Source organism: Lipophrys pholis (genome assembly GCF_963383615.2).
Source record: "Lipophrys pholis genome assembly, chromosome: 21".
NCBI classification, from domain to species: Eukaryota; Metazoa; Chordata; class Actinopteri; order Blenniiformes; family Blenniidae; genus Lipophrys; species Lipophrys pholis.
Window position 1 is genome coordinate 21195054 of NC_137649.1, and position 19086 is coordinate 21214139.

General features: G+C 40.9%; 1 protein-coding gene across 1 annotated transcript; it reads left to right on the forward strand.

The window, feature by feature from the left end:
• Positions 1–6221: 6221 nt before the first annotated feature.
• LOC308126026 (potassium channel subfamily K member 13-like) lies at positions 6222–17315 on the forward strand (the record flags this gene model as incomplete). Its single annotated transcript, XM_080490109.1, has 3 exons — positions 6222–6558; positions 12835–13601; positions 17160–17315. 3 exons carry the CDS (start codon positions 6222–6224, stop codon positions 17313–17315), a joined length of 1260 nt encoding a protein of 419 aa, XP_080346235.1.
• Positions 17316–19086: the final 1771 nt, after the last annotated feature.

Below are 19086 nucleotides of genomic sequence, written 5' to 3' on the forward strand. Positions count from 1 at the left end.
AATATTATTCATTTAGAAATATAGTAGATTCAGAAATAAGCTTTTTTGGGGGGATTCTTTCTCATTGGAATTAAAACATTTACAACAGGTTGTATAAACAAATTGTTTATAAAGCAGGTACATGAGAACACAGTCACTGTTTATAATAAAAGATTCTGGCTTTTCAGCGGCATATAAAAACCCACTCTTTAAACTTTCAAGCGTCCAAATTAAAGAGTTCCACCGTTCTGTTGTAAACACAAAACTGTGAAATTCCATGAAAAAGCTGTAACATCTTCTGTTTCTCATCGTCAGTTCCAGAAATATGCTGTGTAGTTGATTACTGTGGTGAAAAACTATGAATAAACATAATAATATGTCAATAATGAACATGTGTGAGGATAACAAGAGGAGTTTAATACTAAAGTTAATTCAGTTAGAAAAGGGATCTGCAACCTTTACGAGATGTTTTAGTAACTTTCTGCCAAAATCAAATGTTTAACGTAAAAACATGAGGCTGATACAGATCTTAAAGTTTCATATATAGTTTTGATATGTGAAGATAAACTGTGTCTTTTGTTGCATTTGTGACGTGTCAATTACAATTTAGGATGGTAAACATTTCATTACATAGTCAACTGTTTTCACACCAAATATTAGAGGGTTCACACTTCTCATTCAGCATTTTTTTAGACATTTTGGCTCTTTTAAGCAGTTTTTTTTCCACATTTTTTTAACTTTTTTTTTCTTTAGAAATCCTAGTAATTTTAGTCTTTTTTTTAAAAAAACATTTTATAAGCTGATTTAGCACTTTTCTTTGCCCATTTGTTGTTGTTTTAGCTTCCTGTTTAGCCTTCTTCTGTTTTTTTTTCTTACATGTTTATTTAATGTAATGATTCTGATTGGCCTAATAGGCCCAAGTACTTTTTGAAATATATATATATATATATATATATATATAGGGGAGGGTCACGGTAAGGCACGAGATCATCTGGCACCGACACAGAGAGCAGGGTGTTTTAATGCACCGGGAGAGGGGGGACACAAGTGGAACGAATCACACAATCAGACACACAGAGGAACGACAAGTGATTGGAGACGCCGACTGTTATGTACTGATAACAAGTAATCAGACAACGGAGACGGGATGGTACTGCGCGTAACTCCTTGGGTTCACTTTACTCACACGGGGCTGATGACATGTAACAACGGGGGCAAGGCGTCTCTGAATGTCCAACTATTGAAACTAAACATAAGGGCAATTAACTAAAGCACACGGTTTAAATACATAATATTCTTCCTCCTTTACTTTTGATGAGAAAACATTTTACTTAACTTAAATCTCTTAACATATAATAACAGCCACTAATCCAGACTATATGCTTCTCAGGCATTGTAGTTTATTTTTGTTGGTATCCCATGGAGGCGTTATTGTAGCAAAAACTAATATTGGTTGTAGCCTGTGAGCCTGAGCTCAGGGCAGCAAAACCCAGGCTTTACAACTTCCAATCCTGTCATGGCAGAACTGCAGCAAAAGCCACGTGTAAAATAAAAACAACAACAAAAACAGCCAGTTGTGAAACTGCTGGACTAGTAACTGGTGATTTGTCTTTACTTTCAGGATTTCAAGATGAAAAACAGACTTTTCAAATACAAATATCCTTGCCTTACAATTCAGAGACAGTAATATTGTAAAGAAACGTATTACTTTCAAATGACAGCAACTAATAATATTCAATATATCAGACTTTGGAAGTAGCTTGGCCAACACCGTTCGTAACACACTTCCAGATTGATATATAAGATCAACCCAGCAGATTCCCTCTCACTAACTAAAAGCCTCCAATAATTCTTCCAACAGCTTCTAACTGAGCTCAACCGCTCTTTGTCTTCGGTCCGGCTCGCAGACGGAAACGCGGGAATAATAGTCTCACTTCATTCTCAACATGAAGGTGAATTAGCACTCGAGCGCTGTTTGACCAAGCGCCTCCTCCACACTCACACTGGCTGCAATCCAACATGGCGCCCCGACGGTAAAAATCGAATCTTTTCAGAAGTCCGTCCAGCGGAGTACAAGGAAATTGAAAGAGATGGTCACTGCGGACACATTTGAGTCACGTAGGGATCGCACAAGTTGTGGCACCGTGTCACTTGTGTGTTTGCATAAATAAATCGTAAATCGCATGCGTTGAACGTCGGACACATACTTGGAGTCTGCCCCGACTCTGACACAAATGAGAATTGATAATTGAGGCCGTACATTCACAAACACGAGTATGTAAAACCCCGTCAGTCATGTCGATGTTTAGAAATTGACAATTTGTTTAGGATCTTTTTTCCCCCCAACTACGAACGCTTTGCCTGCGAAGAGGAACGGCGTCCGTGGCTGATTGCTAAATGTCACAGACTGCTAAATGAAAGAAAGCTTTTCAAATGGAATCAGGGCCGACTAAAACACCCATCTTTGATTTATATTATTAATACAACAACCACAGTCCCACTTGCCTCATAAGATCAAAAACGACTAAGCGGGTGAATTAATGTGATATATTTTGTGCACGATCCAGAGCGCCATTAGTATTGCTTGGCAACAAAGTCTGTTTCCAGGAGGTAAAAAACCAAAATGACTATAAAAAGAAAGTCAAACTTTCAGCAAAAGAGATTAAAAATGAGCAGTATTTAAACATAGTAGTGCTGGATTTAATACACCAACTTTCATCCAACTTCTCCAACTTATTTTTCCACTTTTCTTTTTTTTTTTTTTTAAATCCAAGTTTAGTTGCTGCATGTAAAACAAGTGTGTCAAACATAAGGTCAAACCCGGCCCACATTCTATTCATTCTATTCAATATTGCAGTTTCAGGACCAAATATTTAATGAATACTTATGAGCATGTCAGTTAGTAGATGTATGGGAGATAAAGCATCGAGGTGGCTGGCTGAGATTGTTAATATAAATACAAACATCATAATTAAGTTAAATTGATAATATAAGCAATTATTTCTTCTTAAAGCGCCATTATGCATGTCAAGAAATGTTATTCATTCATTTCATGTCAGCCAATTGGTTGTAGTCTGAATCGTTTTCATTTTTTCATCTCAATGCAACACACTTAAAAGAAGGTTGAAAGCAGTGCTGCGCTTTGGAATTCATGCATATTTCATTCCTAAATTAATGGTGTGAATAAAGAGAGTTTGTCGGCCATTTGTTGTAGCCCCAGTATACACTCGGCTGTAGTTTTAGCACAAAGTGGAAAGGAGTGCAAATAGCAGGAGAAAAATCTTTAAAACACACTTGTATGTGTCTTTTATGTGTGGAATAAATTTCCATCTGTCTTGGGAATGTTGTTGTATTTTGTAATCGTCGCGCCCTCCCTGACAAATATTGTTGTGTTCGTTTCTCTCGATTGACTAATTAATAGAATTTTGCAAAAGCATGTACAAGGACCATATCTGTTCTGATAACCAGGAAATTAATGATTTATTATTGTGTTTAACAAGTGAAATAAAGCGTAGCATAGCATAGCATAGCATAGCATAGCATAGCATAGCATAGCATAGCATAGCATAGCATAGTAGCTCAGCAATATACTCGAGTATAGTAAAGCACTGCCGATGTATATAACAACATTACACTCCATCACACTGTACTAGTGACCTACATGATCATACTATACTATCTTAAAGTATCTCATCAGTATAGTATGGGCTTGTAGTACAGCATAGCATTGTAGCTCAGCAATATACTTGCGTATAATACAGTACTGCTGATGTGCATTACGACACTATATTTCATTATACTATACTGGTGATCTACATGACCATACTATAACGCATCAGTATAGTATAGTATAGTATAGTATAGTATAGTATATTAGCTTAGCAATGTACATCAGTATAGGACATTTCTGATGATATACATTACTACATCATACTCTGGTATTAAATGATAATCTACATGAGCACATTATACTATACTAAAGTAGCTCATCTGTATAGTATAGTATAGTATAGTATAGTATAGTATAGTATAGTATAGTATAGTATAGTATAGCATAGTACTGTATAGTACAGTACTGTATTGTATTGTATTGTATATCAGAAGTGTACTATAGTATAGAGTAATATTTTGAGGAGCTTGTAGTAGTTATCTCACTACTGGCCCATTTGTTTATAAGTATTGATAAACAGCTGTACAACAAGAACTAAGCTCTAAATAATTCCCTGGAAAATATCAAGAATTCACTGTGTGATATGAGTTCAGCTCAAAATTACATAAACTCTTTTCTTTACTTTTCATACAGCCATAATATTTATAAATATATGAACACAAACACGCTGAAGCAATGGAGAATCTTTAAATCAGATTCCTGAAACAGAGACCGCCTAATGAAAATAAAAATAGGTTCTGCAGTGGGCGGCTGGTCGCTTTTTTTTAAAGATGTGTTCAGTTTGAAAAATCCCTCTCGTTGCTCTCAACTCTTTTTGCAGATTGCATGTTTTGTTTTGCTTGTTTGTGCCCATTTTCCATAAGTTATTAGTTATGAATGCAATCTTTAAAGCTCTTCGTGATATTCATCAGTTACTTTCAACTCAGAGACTTCTTCATGTGTGTTGAAGTTAAACTTAAATTCAGGGAAAACATAACTGACCAGAAAATTCCAGAGGAAACATGGTGTGTCTGCCGCTCCTTTGAGCTCAATGAAGTGCTTCTCCCATCCACTTTGTACGGGAATATTTTGTTTTTTTTAGCAGTTTTAGGGGACTTATTCAGAAATACTTAGCCGAATCATTAACAAAAGTCATAGGAAAAGAATACTGAAAGTTCAGCATGTTGTGATGTGGTTTTTGTGTCGGTTTGTTACTTGCAGACAAATAATAATATTTATTAATAGCAAGAGCAATCAGAGATTTCTGTTGTCAGACAAAAATGTTTCCAGATCACCTCCAAAATTTAATGGAACCTTCCATTGCCTAATTTCTATGTGTGGAGAAATTTTTGACAAAATCCTTGCAGGAGTTTGGACGTAATCCTGCTAACAGACAGACAAAAAAATAAACTCTGATGAATTCCTTTGCCTGAGATCTTTTGCCCAGTTTTGTCGTTTAATGCTGATCAATTTGGCGGTGGTATGATTAATGTAAGAGAAAATGTCAGAGGAGATGGCAGCTGACCCTGACCTCCTTTGATCTCAGCGTCTCTATGGCAACAGGCGCTGATCTCCTTTCATCTCCTCCACGAGGTACCGCTCCCATCCGCTCTGCATGGGAAGTTCTTCTCCATTATTTTGCGACTTATTTGGAAACAGTTAGCCGAATTGAACGTTCGGCACGTTTTGATGTACTTTATGTGTCCGTGCTTACGGCAGAGAAATAGTAATATAATTAAACGGCCGCCTCGGGTCTTTGCGCCTTTCCACTAAGCCAGTCACAAGAATGAAAACTTCCTCTGTTCAAGGTGAAACCTGCTTCGAATGCGCCATCGTTTAAGTTTTTATTTTTACAGAAATAGCTCCTCTGTTGTCCCTGCCATCTTGAATTATTTATCGTGGCGTTCTGACATTTGCTCACACGATCCCCGGGTAAAACACAAGCAGGAGCACGAATCCCTGATCTGGGCTCCGAAAGGTCAAGTGATATTGATCTTCTAATGCAAACACGCTTCATATTGTCAGAATCAAACCTCCAAAGTTTGGGAATCGGGTCGAACACGACGGGTCATTCAGGGGCTCATTGACAAACTGTGAATCTCTGTTTTTTTCCTCAGGAGATTTTTCCTGAGGTTTGCTTCAGCAGGCGCCTCGCTTGCCGCTGAGTGGACAGAGAGCGCGCTCGGTCTTATGTAGGAGGTCAGTCTGCTGTGCGTAAAGCGTGCGCTCTGGGGTGGAGAGCTTTTTGGAGAAGCTGCGCGCAGCAGCAGCAACAGCAGTAGTGACTCCACAGGTTTGCTGTGCGCGTCTCTCCTCCTTTGTGCATCTTGGATACCCGGACCACCATCAGCCGGACGACACAGCCCGTGGACGTGGACTGTAAAGCCGCCGGAGAACGCGCTTGGCTGAGCGGTCGGGACTTGGTTGAAGGCGCACGAGGAAAAGAAAAATTGCCACAAAATCCACGAAACAGAACGATTTGATCATAAACCAGATCGAAACGCGTTTCTGCAGAGGACTGTGCGTTTTTATGCGCGACCACCATGCCACGGGTCCCTTTCTGCGGCTGCTTCGCGGTGACTACGGCGACATAATGGCATGCAGGAGCGGCTGCTGCTGCGGCTCCGGTCCGACGAACGAGGATAACGCGCGGTTCATGCTGCTGGCTTTATTCATCGTGGTGTACCTGCTGTGCGGCGCCGCCGTCTTCTCCGCCCTGGAGCAGCCCAAGGAGCGAGAGGCCAAGGAGCGCTGGGCGCAGAGGTTCGAGCAGTTCAGCCAGAAGTACAACCTGAGCAAGAAGGAGCTCAACAACTTCCTGAGGAACTACGAGGAGGCGAACGTCGCTGGGATCCGGGTGGACACAATCCGACCTCGGTGGGACTTCACGGGCGCGTTTTACTTCGTGGGAACTGTGGTGTCAACCATCGGTGAGATGCAGAAACAAAACAAGGAAACAGCCACTTCTGTCTAAATTAATTTTTCACCTTCAATTTTCCCACTTTTAGTTGATATTAACTCACTGCCTCATTTACTCTGGCACAAACGGCAAACCCCACGTAGTTCGAATCCAACTTTTTACGCAGCACTTCCAGAGACAAGTCATACATTCTTTATTCCGTCCATGATCATTTCTGTCTTTCCACCCGCTGAAGAAGAGCCTCCGTCCCCCTCGGGTTCAGAGCAATATAATCACACACTCACGCAGAAACGATGCTATTGATCTCTTGTTGTCACAGCCTCTTCTTTGATTTGCTCACACACTCTTACACTCCCTCTCCTCACATGGTGGTTAATCATCACCCTGGTTAGATGTAAGCTGCGTCTGACAGACAGGGACGGAGATGCAGGACTAACGTGTACACATCATTCAATTCGATTCTCTTTTAAAGTTTTCCATGCTTGTGGCGGAGACGGAAGGGCAATCACAGGCTCGTGATTGCCCCTAAAACCACGTTTTAATCACAGACCGTCACTCATATCGCCCTTTAAGAGAGAAGAAACATCAATGTGGTGAATGTTTATCCTTCACCGCACGGCGATTGACTGAACGATGGCGTGTCAGCGCGTGAGGTTCAAACACACACAACCTGATGAGCGATCTTCCATCTGACAAATGAAACAGCGCATAATCATTGGATGATGCTTTGCTTGCTGTAACCTCTCTCCTGCTCCCGAGTGTGTCGAAAAACAAATCTCACAATCAGCAGTTGCTTTATTTAGTCCTTGTTCGCCCACTTTGTGAAGAATGTATATTTAAAACAAAAGGAAAAGAAAACCTATTGGAGAACACAGAATGACTTTGCAGCCTATTTGAGAGTACAATGAGTGTTCAAGCTGAGATGAATACATGTAAGAATACCAGAAAGCCCTGTTGCATCATTAGAAAGACAGGCTCTTATAGGAAGCTGCTTCCAAAGGTTTACTGCTGTGAGCCACTGGGCATCACTTGCCAAGCTTCATATATGCAAATGCTAGGTTTTACATGGCCATTGTCCACATCAGTGTTAAATTCAGTGTGAATCATTGTTTTGGAATATATTGCTTCATCACATAATTTCTATAGTTGAAACTCTGAACATAATTAATACTCTTGTTGTGGACGTAGATGGATTCAATTAGAATATATCTACACAAGTGGATTAAAACAAAATAATTGTTCAGAAGTCCGAGAGAGAAAACGGCACTGCTGGCTATAATCCCCAAGTGAAGAAAGTAAAGAAGGAATCCCACAAAGAGGAAATTTGCATGTCACAGAAGCAGCACTGCATAGAAGAGTAATTAAAAAGAAAAAGAAGAACTATTTGCCTGAAAGAACTGTTAAATAGAAAAATACATACATGAATGTTACAAATAAACCTTGCAATGTAACATACTATGTATTCTACATAATATGCAAGATACTGTCTATGTTAATATGATTAATTCACATATACAGTAATATCGACACTGCTAATTATATTCTAGTATACGCGGGATGAATAAAAGTTAAAAGAACCTGCAGTGTAGATTCATTAACTTGTTTTTCTCAGTCAGTTTTGCAGCACTAATAATGGCAATCGTGTCAAGCTGGTTTTGCATTTTGTGCCCCGTGCTGTCTGTCAATTTAATTAGTTGTACTTTTTAGTTGCTATTTGTGTTTTAGGTGCAGATATTTTCTGCTGTAGGTTGAGACACTTTCAAACGGATGTGCATTATGAATCAGGGTAAGGCTATACATTCTGTGTGTGACATTGATTCTTCTCTGGGCTCGCCCCCTTCGCTCCAGTGAAAAGGAACTTTGAAAGCTTCGGCATGCAAAGACATTTTGGACAATTTCATGCTCCCAGCTCTTTGTCTGACCTCACTAATAGTCTAAAAATTCCGATAAAGACACCCCTGAACTTTATGGAAAGTTTTCCTGGAAGAATTGAAGCTGTTTTGGCTGCAGAATGTCAACCGGAATCATTTTAAATCCTCTGGTTTAGGAAGGGTGATGTCACGCAAATTCATGTGCGTGTGGAAGCAGGTGAGCGAATATAGAGTATTGAAATGAATAAACTAAATGTCATGCTTTAAGTGAGCAAACGTGTGCATCTACAACAGGAACCCAGACGAGACTTGTGGTTGTTAGGGTAATTATATCCATGCCACATACATCCAGCCACTTCTCAAACTTCCCCGATCTATTAGAGGAGAAACGTCCCTCATTCCTGGATATTTTGTCGAATCACATGCATTTCAATCTGTGCGATTCAAAAAAATGTGTGTGGACGTCACAGCCCCGTGCAAATGTTGGTTAACCAACATACTTCTATCATGTATTTTCAGACTCAAGTACCCGAGGCGGCAGGAACTTAAGCAATTAGCAGGTCCGCTGCCGGTGTTAGGATGTGACGTCTGTTTTGCACAACGTGCTCGACTAATGTGTGAAAAAAAGCACAACACAACAACACACTTTTTACATTTCTGGAACAATCCTGAGCTAATGAGAAGATGTTGCAAGTGTCGGCAGACAGAATTGATGTTGTTAAAAATCTATGAGTCACATGCTGTAGCGGTTAACACTCAGTGAGAATATCAATGGTTTCAATCCTCTTGGGTTTCTGTATGGAGTTTTCATGTTCTACCCTTGTGGTGCGAAAAAATAACAGCTGAGTTACAAACTAGCTCGGGAAGTTTATATCACATCTAAAAGAAATTCAAATAGATTTTTACACAAGATCTGAGAGTTTATAAAGAAGATTAATCCATTTTTCCCAAACGAGAAAATGTTATGTTTTATTTTTATTTTGATGTAGTCAATATGATGATAGTATATGATCAATCATAACCCAGAGGAATTTAGCAGAATTGTCGTATCTCAAATATCTAATTCAATATTACCATTGGTTTCTTTTTGTTTGGCAAAAGCCATACGTTACGTTTTCTTGGTATTTACAAATAATACATTTGCATTGGAGATTGTACTGACCGGTAACAATAATAATGGCCTGAAATGGTGTAGTACTGGAGATCGGTCTTTGTCTCAAGGCCAGTGTGGAGACCATTTCAAGACCTTGACACAGTTTTGACCGCCTGAAATCAGTTTTTTTGTTTGTGTCTTGTGGTGTTCTGGTTTTGGTCTTGACTCAGTATAAAGGTTTGTTGGCCAATCAGAATGTTCTAAAGTTGATCATGTAAAAATTTGACAGAATTATTTTACAACCATAACTGTGAGTTTAGCAGAGTTTGTATCCTCAGTGAATGAATGACAACTTTATCGGCCACTATCCATTTTTTTTAAGCAAAACTGCATAAAACCTGCAAAAAAAATGTATGTTTATTTATAAGAAATGCAGTCCAATTGATGTATTTTGACATTTTGATAGGATTTTCTTTTTTTAATGATACTTCAAATATACAATAACTTATTACATGATGGACAAAATACTATTATCATAATAGGTCAAATATCTTATTGGAAAGTCATTACATTGTGAGCTGTATTTCATTGAAAAAGTTTAAAATTATTACATTAGCATCTATTATTATTGGCCATTATTACAATATTGGTTGTTGCGGGGATTTCTCCTTTTAAACTATATTCAAAGTTCCTTAAAATTAAAACTAAATGATATTCGCTTAGCATATCTGTAATATTACACAAATCATTAATATAAAAAGCTCTTATTCTAAAGCTCTAGACTTCGGTGTAACATTTAAAACTGAAACGAAAATCAAAAGGAACGTGGCCGCGTTGAAAACTTCAGCTGGAACTGAATGTTTTTAGTAAATAGTGTCAGATTCAACGTGGGCTACAGCTCAAGAATGAAAAAGAAAAAGCTATCCACATTATTCAGCCCATTTAACTTCGTCAAGAAAACTCCAACTCAATTAGCACCTCGAGAAGCAGGATGAGTGTTGAAGGCAATCAACCCCTCGCCAAGAATCCCCCAGAATCCTCCGGCTCACGGGCAATCAGACATGCTGCGTTCTGTCTTTTCCATGACACGAAACAGTAACCGTTGACTTATTTATGTTTTTTTTTTTTTGCACGACACAAAATAAGGTGAACGGTTAGAATACACAGTGAAGCTTCAGAGGCTCGGTCGTGTCGGGAAGTGAAAAGAAGAGCGGGCAGAGGCGCCACTTCATTGCGCTTTCGCTGTTTAATGAGGGATGAAGAGGAGACATCGCTGAGATTGGTGCAATTGAATGAAAGATCTCTCATTTCGACCCCCCATTTCGCTCATGTGCCGTTTCATAAGGGACAAAAAGAAGTGTCACGCAGAGCGATGGCATCACAGCTTATCTTCAGGGTGAAACCGCTTCAACCCTCTGAAGGAGCGAGGGAGAAAAAAATAACATCCAGCAATATGATAAAATTGAGGTGTGATGCAGTGGCTCAAATGGGTGTTTCGGTCATCAGGTAAGTTGTGAAAATACAGTGAAATATCAGTCAAACCGACACGGCGAGAGATAATTGCCGCGACGCAATCTCACCTCTTCGACCGGATATTAGTGACAGACAGAGAGTGAGAGAGTGAGAGAGAGAGAGAGAGTGAGAGAGAGAAATGAGGAGGGAGAGAGTGTCACCAATGGCAACCCAGCCTATAGTACTCACACCCCTGGAAGTTTTCACTGCCTCTACAAGTGGAAATTGCAATAAAGAGGAATTTGCTTTATTGACCATATTGAATGGCAGCGTGGGTTCAAATACTGGCCCGGGCCTTGAAACATAAATCGTCAAACATAAATCCAGCCCAGAAAATTACCAAGCAATCTTTTTATAAAAACTGCCTTGAAACCGTTGACTTTTCGCCATGAAAGATAGTAGCCAACCACGTCATGTTGTCAGGGTGATTATGTAATAACATGCACAATGCAGCAGCTATAGGAGAATGTTTACTTTTTTAAATTTTTTTAACATTTCACTCTATTTTGCACCAGTAAGTTTCATTAAAATGAGCTTTATGTTGAGTTTGTAGTAATTTCCTCTAGTATTTGTGAAACGTTTTGCAAAAACATACACATTTACATGAGTTGTACACTGTGCCACAACAAAGAAAAACTATAAAGTTTAGATTTAAAGGTTATTGTGGCACTACTTTAGCAGGCCAGCCTACACGATGTATATATATGAACACTTTTTCATATAATTAAAAAAAACTACAACATCAAAGAAAAGAAAAGGTTCAAAACACAAAAAACAAATTGTAAGCAGGAGTTGTCATCATGTCGATAAATTCTCTTATCCCTGCCAATCGTCATTGATCTCACATTAAACATGTATTTAGTGTTAGTTTGACAGAAATGTGAAGAAATGAGGTAGACGCCAAATATGGTGGCGACTCGAACCCCACAAAGGGTTAAAAAGAGATGCTGGGAAACCGAACTCTTCAAAGAAAATATCACAATGGAAAATTTAGTCGTTGTTTAATCTGTATTTCTATCTTCTGTTAGAGCAAAAGAACACTTCCAGCAACTTTGTGAAAAGGTTATATTGAAAAGTAGAAGTCAGGGGATGGACACTGTGAAATTACTGAGATCACAGAACATTCCCCGGAGTTCAATTAAATTGCTCCGTCCTCACAAAGCGAGGGACCAAAAAAAAAAGAAAAAAAGATGCCTGGTGAAGGAGGAGGTCACCGAGACGTCTCTGACTCGTCTGAAGGAAGCGGAGGTGGGCGAGAGTCTGTGCACAATGGCAGCCGTCGTCCTGGCTCCAACTCAACCCAGCCACTTTGTGAAGCATCAATCACTGCACGGTCATGCCACCTCACGTTTTCAAAAACTATGTCATGGCACTAAACGATCAAATTAAATTTATACATATATATGTTTGAGTTGAAGACGATTCACACAAGTCAGATATGATTAGGAACCTCCAGGTTTCAGCCTGTTATAAAGGATTTTATTTACATTTCACCATCACCTGTGATTGCTCATGTGGAATTGTTGGTTTTTTTTCTATGAAATTGTCTTGAAATGATGAAAAGGCAGAAAAACTTCTAAAATTCTTATTATAATTATATATATAATCATTTTGGGTTGACAAACTATCTTTTCTCTCGTGCCGCTCTGGCTGGTCGCTCAATGATTATCCAATCAGAGGGTCTGAATACGCTGACCTCACTGTAGGCCTTCTAGAAGGCCCTGAGTCGCCAACTCATCATCTGATTGGTCGAATCAACAGTTTGGTCTTGTCACGGTAGAGTTACACGTGTCTTCTCTGTGCCTGCCAGGGTTCGGGATGACCACGCCCGCGACCATCGGAGGAAAAGTCTTCCTGATGTTTTACGGCCTGCTTGGCTGTGCCGCCACCATTCTTTTCTTCAACCTCTTCCTGGAGCGCGTCATCACCGTCATCGCCTTCGTTCTCAAGTCCTGTCACGAACGGCGCCGCAAGAAGGCCGTGCTCCCGCAAAACGGACGTCAGGCGTCCGGGGAAAACAGGACGGGCGGCGGAGTGACGGGGGAGGACCTTGCCGGCTGGAAGCCCTCGGTCTACTGCGTCATGCTCATTCTCGGGGCGGCCGCCATCTTGGTGTCGTGCTGTGCCTCCCTGATGTACTCGGCGGCGGAGGGTTGGAGCTACCTGGACTCGCTCTACTTCTGTTTCGTTGCGTTCAGCACCATCGGGTTTGGGGACATGGTGAGCAGCCAGCGAGCTTTCTACGAAGGCCACGCCACCACCGCATACCGGCTGGGGAACTTCGTCTTCATCCTGACCGGCGTCTGCTGCATCTACTCCCTCTTCAACATCATCTCCATCGTCATCAAGCAGGTGCTCAACTGGCTGCTGAGGAGGCTGGAGGCGCCCTGCCGCTGCTGCCTCCCCAGACGGGGTCACCACCGGCACCCCCGACGTAACGTGGTGGCCCCGGGCCACCTCCGCACCCGCAGGGACCCGTCCATCGAGACGGACGCCGTCAACGAGAGCGAGACCGACACCGGTCGCAGGATGTCTGGGGAGATGATCTCCATGAGGGACTTTTTAGCCGCCAACAAGGTGAGACCCCCCCGGAGACGTGGCGGGACGCGTCACATAGCAGCTCCTTCTTATGCAATCGCACATTGATTTCCCCGAGTAATTAGATTTGCTTGTTCACAGGAGGAGCACAAACAACATTTAGTCAATAACCTTGTTTCCCAGAAGCGGTTCTTTCGGAAGTTATTAACTTTTTAATCTTGCCCATAGGTCCTGGCAATCATTACGGTCAGCTATGCCGTGGCATTTAGGATTGATGTATAATAAAATACTTAGGATACTTCGAAGAATCGGTGGTCGAAGTTTGAGAAAAAAAAAAAAAAGAAGCCTACTCAGTCTTCAGGCAATGATTCACATTTTCCCACAAATCTCACATCTGAACAGGAAGCAGCAGCAGCAGCAGCGTTTTGCTGCTGTTTCCAAGGCTACACACACACACACACTCACACACATTATGTGTAAGATTTCTCTGAATATCAATGACATTATTTCTCCACTATTTCCCAGTCAACAGCTCTTTTGGCCACTTGCTATTGCGAGGCGTCCATACATTTCCATATCCACTATTCAGCTGAAAGACAACAACCTGAAGACGCCGGCGGGAATAGACGCCACCTATTAGGCTGAATTAGACGTTGGACTGAAAGGAATCGTGAGGCGATGTGACAAAGCTGTCCTGTTCTTTGCTGAGCTTCTGTCTTCAGTGGAATATCTCTACATTTACATTCTGTACTCAGACCGAAGGAAAAGACTCCAGGTTCCAAAGCGATGAATACCAATGACGTGTTCCCTCCGCCGGCAGGCTCATATTTACAGTGCCAAACCAAAGGCCCCAACATCGATTGATTCTTCTACAAATATCAGAATATTGGCTGTGACTGCAACTTCAGCTTGATGCTGATTAGTAAAACCAAATTAGCAGCTAGTTTACTGAAGAAAGGCAAAACAATTAGAAAACATTGGAGCTAAACGTCAACATGGAATCCTGGGGTTGACTATTATTTTTAGCTGAAGTCACAAGATGCCAAGTAAAATTTTAAGTTTGATTAAACACTTGAAGTCTACGCTTAACATATAACTATGGCACTTTTAGCTTTTGTACCAGTGGCTATATGGCTGTGGTACCAAACAAAATGAGGACAGAAGGTCCAGATAGCCACATTAGCTCCTGCTGCTTTGTGAATAAAATTGCTGCTCTGGAGCTTTAAACCTCATTAAGTTAAAATGTAATTATTTAAAATAATTAAAAACATTTTTTTTTTTACATATATAGTCTGTGGGAAGGGGGATTAAGTGAATTACAGCAAAGAGCGCAGCCATGGAGCATGTCGGAGTTACGTGATGCACCTGAACGCATCGCCCATGTATTGACGGCATGGATCTCGTAACTCAACAGCAAGGTGGCGCAGTGGTTAGCGCAAATCCTGGTCCAGTGGGTCCCTGAGCAAGACCCTCGGTCCCCACCAGCTACCCCCTGAGCTGCTACCGATATTCGGTCAAAATTACCCCCAAGGAGGTCAATTTACAAGAAAAAAAAAAAGTTACCCCGTAAATTAGACGTCTCATTGTTTAAACGTGTGAAATTAGTGGGTAATAGTCCAGATTTTGGTATTCAGAGTCACAAGGCGTCAGTGTTGATCCCAAGTTGCCAGTCCTCACACTTATAGTTAATTTAAGCCCCATTTACACAACAACAGTGCTCAGAGCCACAGCTTTATGAAATTGGCTCCCAAGGTGGAACCTTCAGAAAATACTCTGACTGTCTCAGTGTAACGCTGGAAAATGCAACTTTTTGCCAACACTTGATACGACACATGCGTACGCAGCCATAGTAAATAGTTCCTCTGCACATGCACGAGTGGAAACCTGAAATGTGAGCTGGGCCTTAGGGTCAACGTTAAGCCTCACATGAGATAGGAAACCAAAGTTCTCTGAGAAACGTTTGTATTATATTGTAGCTCACTACAGTTCAAATAAAATGTTGTGCAATCATTACACCAATTACCACAGAGAAATAAATCTAGTTTGACTGAGACTGATATCTTGATTTTCAGTACTTTAAATGCTATATAGTTTTCAACACAATACAATGCTATATCCACAATGGAAAAAGTAAAAAGGACAGTTTACTTGATGTTTCATTTAGCCTCAGAGGTGCTGTACATGATAACAAAAAAGCTTTGGAGCTCGAAGCCTGGAGCTTTTTTTAGCCTTTGAGTGACGGTGATTTTAATAGTAAATCACGGGGTTGCTCAGTTCACTGTCAGTCTGCAGCTTTGCTCCAAACCTCTGAACTGCCACCTACTGATCTGTTCAGCTTTGTGAATGAAATAAAACAAAGCATGCAATTTCTGTCTGAATACTGGACCTCTCTATCTTGACTTTCACCTTTCGTGGAAAAAAAAAAAAGCCCTTTGTCCATATTGTATTCATAAATGAGAGGACAGTAAGAGAGAGAATGGTACAGATGGGAGAAATTGAAAGAGCTGAACGCAAATTTAAACCATGATCATCTGACGATGCTTTTCAAGTGAAAATGCATCGTTATTTGTGTTTTATTTTCAGAAAGGTTTCGAGTTTACGCAGCAATGTTTTGATGACGTTATCCATTTACACAGAAACCGCATAAACACTAAAGAAACATGTCATTTTCATGTGGGGCCACTAGTGGGTGCTGTTGTTTGTTTATGTAATGAAACCACACACTATAAACTTGAACAAAGGAGAGAATAAGGGGCATTCGTATGGACAGATGACGAAGTTGAATTGCGATTACGACACCCAAAATACAATGAAAGTTTTCCCTTTTCACGTAGTGTAAACGAGGCCTTATTTAGGAGAAGGTTTGGTAACACGTGCAAACTATGTATTTTATGTTAACATAAAATGAAGAAACATTTTTTGTGTCTGCTTTTTAGTTAGAATTCACTTGATGATCTGTAATGACAGAGGGTCCCGTATTCTGACTTTCAATGTTGTGTAAATGTATTTATCTATTGGGTTTTGTCTGAAAATCTGCACTTAGCATGTGTGTCAAAGTAAATTAAGATTAATATGAATCTACTGGCATCCCTGGATGAAAACATCACAGGGTAATTGGATGTAGAGCAGCCAATAATGAACAGATCTTGAAAAGGATGTAACAAATAACACGACAATTACGCCATTATTAATCAGGACAACCCATGGACACGTAAATGTCAGATGTCATCCAAACTCTGGCCCCGTGGGGACGCCCTACTGAATTTAATACTGTCTGGCACATGTTCCATAACGTTTCACATCAGTAGGGACACTGTAGACACTGAAAGAGAAACTTTCCCCTTATGAAAGAGGAAAATCGGGCTTGTTTTAGTCATATTTGTTTAGTTTTCGTTGCCTTTTCTTTGCTCAAATTGACAAAGCAAAGAGGAAAAGTACCATCTGCTCGGTGTGCAGCACCCCGGTGAGCTCTGCAGTGAATTCAGCCAAACACGTTGCCGTAATCCTTGTTTTGCAAAACTGCACAAACCCAGGCAGCTTCCTCCTTTTTTTTTATTTTTTTTACATTTGCTCTTTCCTGTCCATGTCTTCCTCTAGGTGAACTTGGCCATTATGCAGAAGCAGCTTTCCGAGATGGCCATCGGGCATCCGCGCCAGTCCAGCTCCAGCTCCCGTCAGAACGGCTTCTCGGGAGGGGTTGGCGCCCTCGGCATCATGAACAACCGACTGGCAGAGACCAGCGTGGACAGATAGGGGGCAAACTCTCTCAGGAAGGAGACGAACACACAATGGGGGGTTGCCTTCGCGGCAAAAGCCGAGAAGGTTTCATGCTCCTGGACGAAAGGCTCATCCCTGACAGCTTCGATCAAAAACATCGCAAGAACATGGCTGCATAAAAGATGCATGATAGTTTGCTGGAGTCTCGCATCTGGATGAAACATCATAGTGCTGAAATGCCCCCCCTCCAGTGAGGAATCCAGTTTCCATGGTGATTAAAAAAAAAAAAGAAAAAAAAAAAAGCTGCCTCGAGCCTTTGTATCGTAGCAAAAACCCTGATGCACTACTTCTTCCTCTCATCTACAGTAAATCACAACACTCACCATGACTCGACCCACTGTATCCGTCGCTGTAATGGGTATATATGAGAGAAAAGTATCTTTAATAAAGTGGGCGCTTCACGGTTTTGTGTCTGTAAGTCATTAAACAAACGAAAATGAAGCCGGATTTCTTTTATAGGATTCAGAGGCCTCCGTCTTCGTCTTCTTCTTCCACTCCATTACTACTGACAAAAGGGGCTCATTATGAACAGTGTCTCGGGGACGTTTGTGGGGGATTACTCGCTATGCTACTGCACGTGATGGGAGCAGACTTGAGGACACGTGCAGGTGCTCTGGGCTGACATAAATTCAGTGAGACAACTACTTCCTGTTCCCCATTCCTTTGGTTGTGGCGTCGTTAGTGTCACTGACTTAGAACCTGCGAGCAGCCCGGAGCCCGAGTGACTCAGGGACATTACATCATAGATCATCGAGGAGAATTCACAGGCGCCGTTATTCTCATTCCACACGCAGAAGATGACATTGAAATTACCGTTAAGAATCCTCCAGACTCCTGCTGTCCTTTTGACATGAGTCGCTGGGCTTTATCGTGTGCGAATTAAGAGTGTTGGATCTCCAGGGGACAAGAAGCGAGAGTCGGTCTTGTTTCGTGTCGTCTTGATAAAGAGGGAAACGCCACAAAGAGTCAAGACGCCGCCAAAGGTGTGCGAGGCTTCATGTTTAGATGTGAGTGAACAGTATCTGTGCGTCGTCTCAATCATACAGATGTGCAATCGAACAGGTTACTTCCTCAGACGTGCTCTGAATTATATTACACCGTCAGCCGTAGCATGTTAGCGGTGCCAGAAATACAGATTCAAGAAATTAAACATCTGCGCCGCCATGAAACGCCGACGGTCGTATGCCGTTTTTTTTTTTTTAACCAATGAAAAAGTTGGTCATGAAAGTTTTTGTTTTCTTCGTCTGCTCAATGTCATTCATGTGAGGAGCAGTTAAAACCCATTTTGAAAAAATAAATTCCATTAAGTTAATACACAAGTCTGTGAAATAACCTGCGGCACTAATTCATACTTATTCATTTATAGATATGGGGACTATTTTATGTTCTGTAAAACTGCAAAGTGCACTTCCGTTATTCTTGCAACCAGGTTTGTTCTTTTGTTGGATAATTACATAGCACTTCATGTCTTAGTCATTTATAAAATGTTCTGATAATATTAAAGGATGACTTTACAGTTTTGTCTTGAAAAATGTGGTTTATGTAAGTTCCATTACTTTTCCTATTTTGGTACAAAACAACCGCAGTCCCATCGCCAGGCTGACAAAAGCATCGTAATTGAATTGGGATTTAATGTTGTCGGCATCAAGTGAGAAAAAGAGGTGGATTATATCCGCGCTGGGAATATTTGTTATAGAAATATTCGTATATTGGTTATTGGCAAATGTCCAATATCACGTCTCCCCTC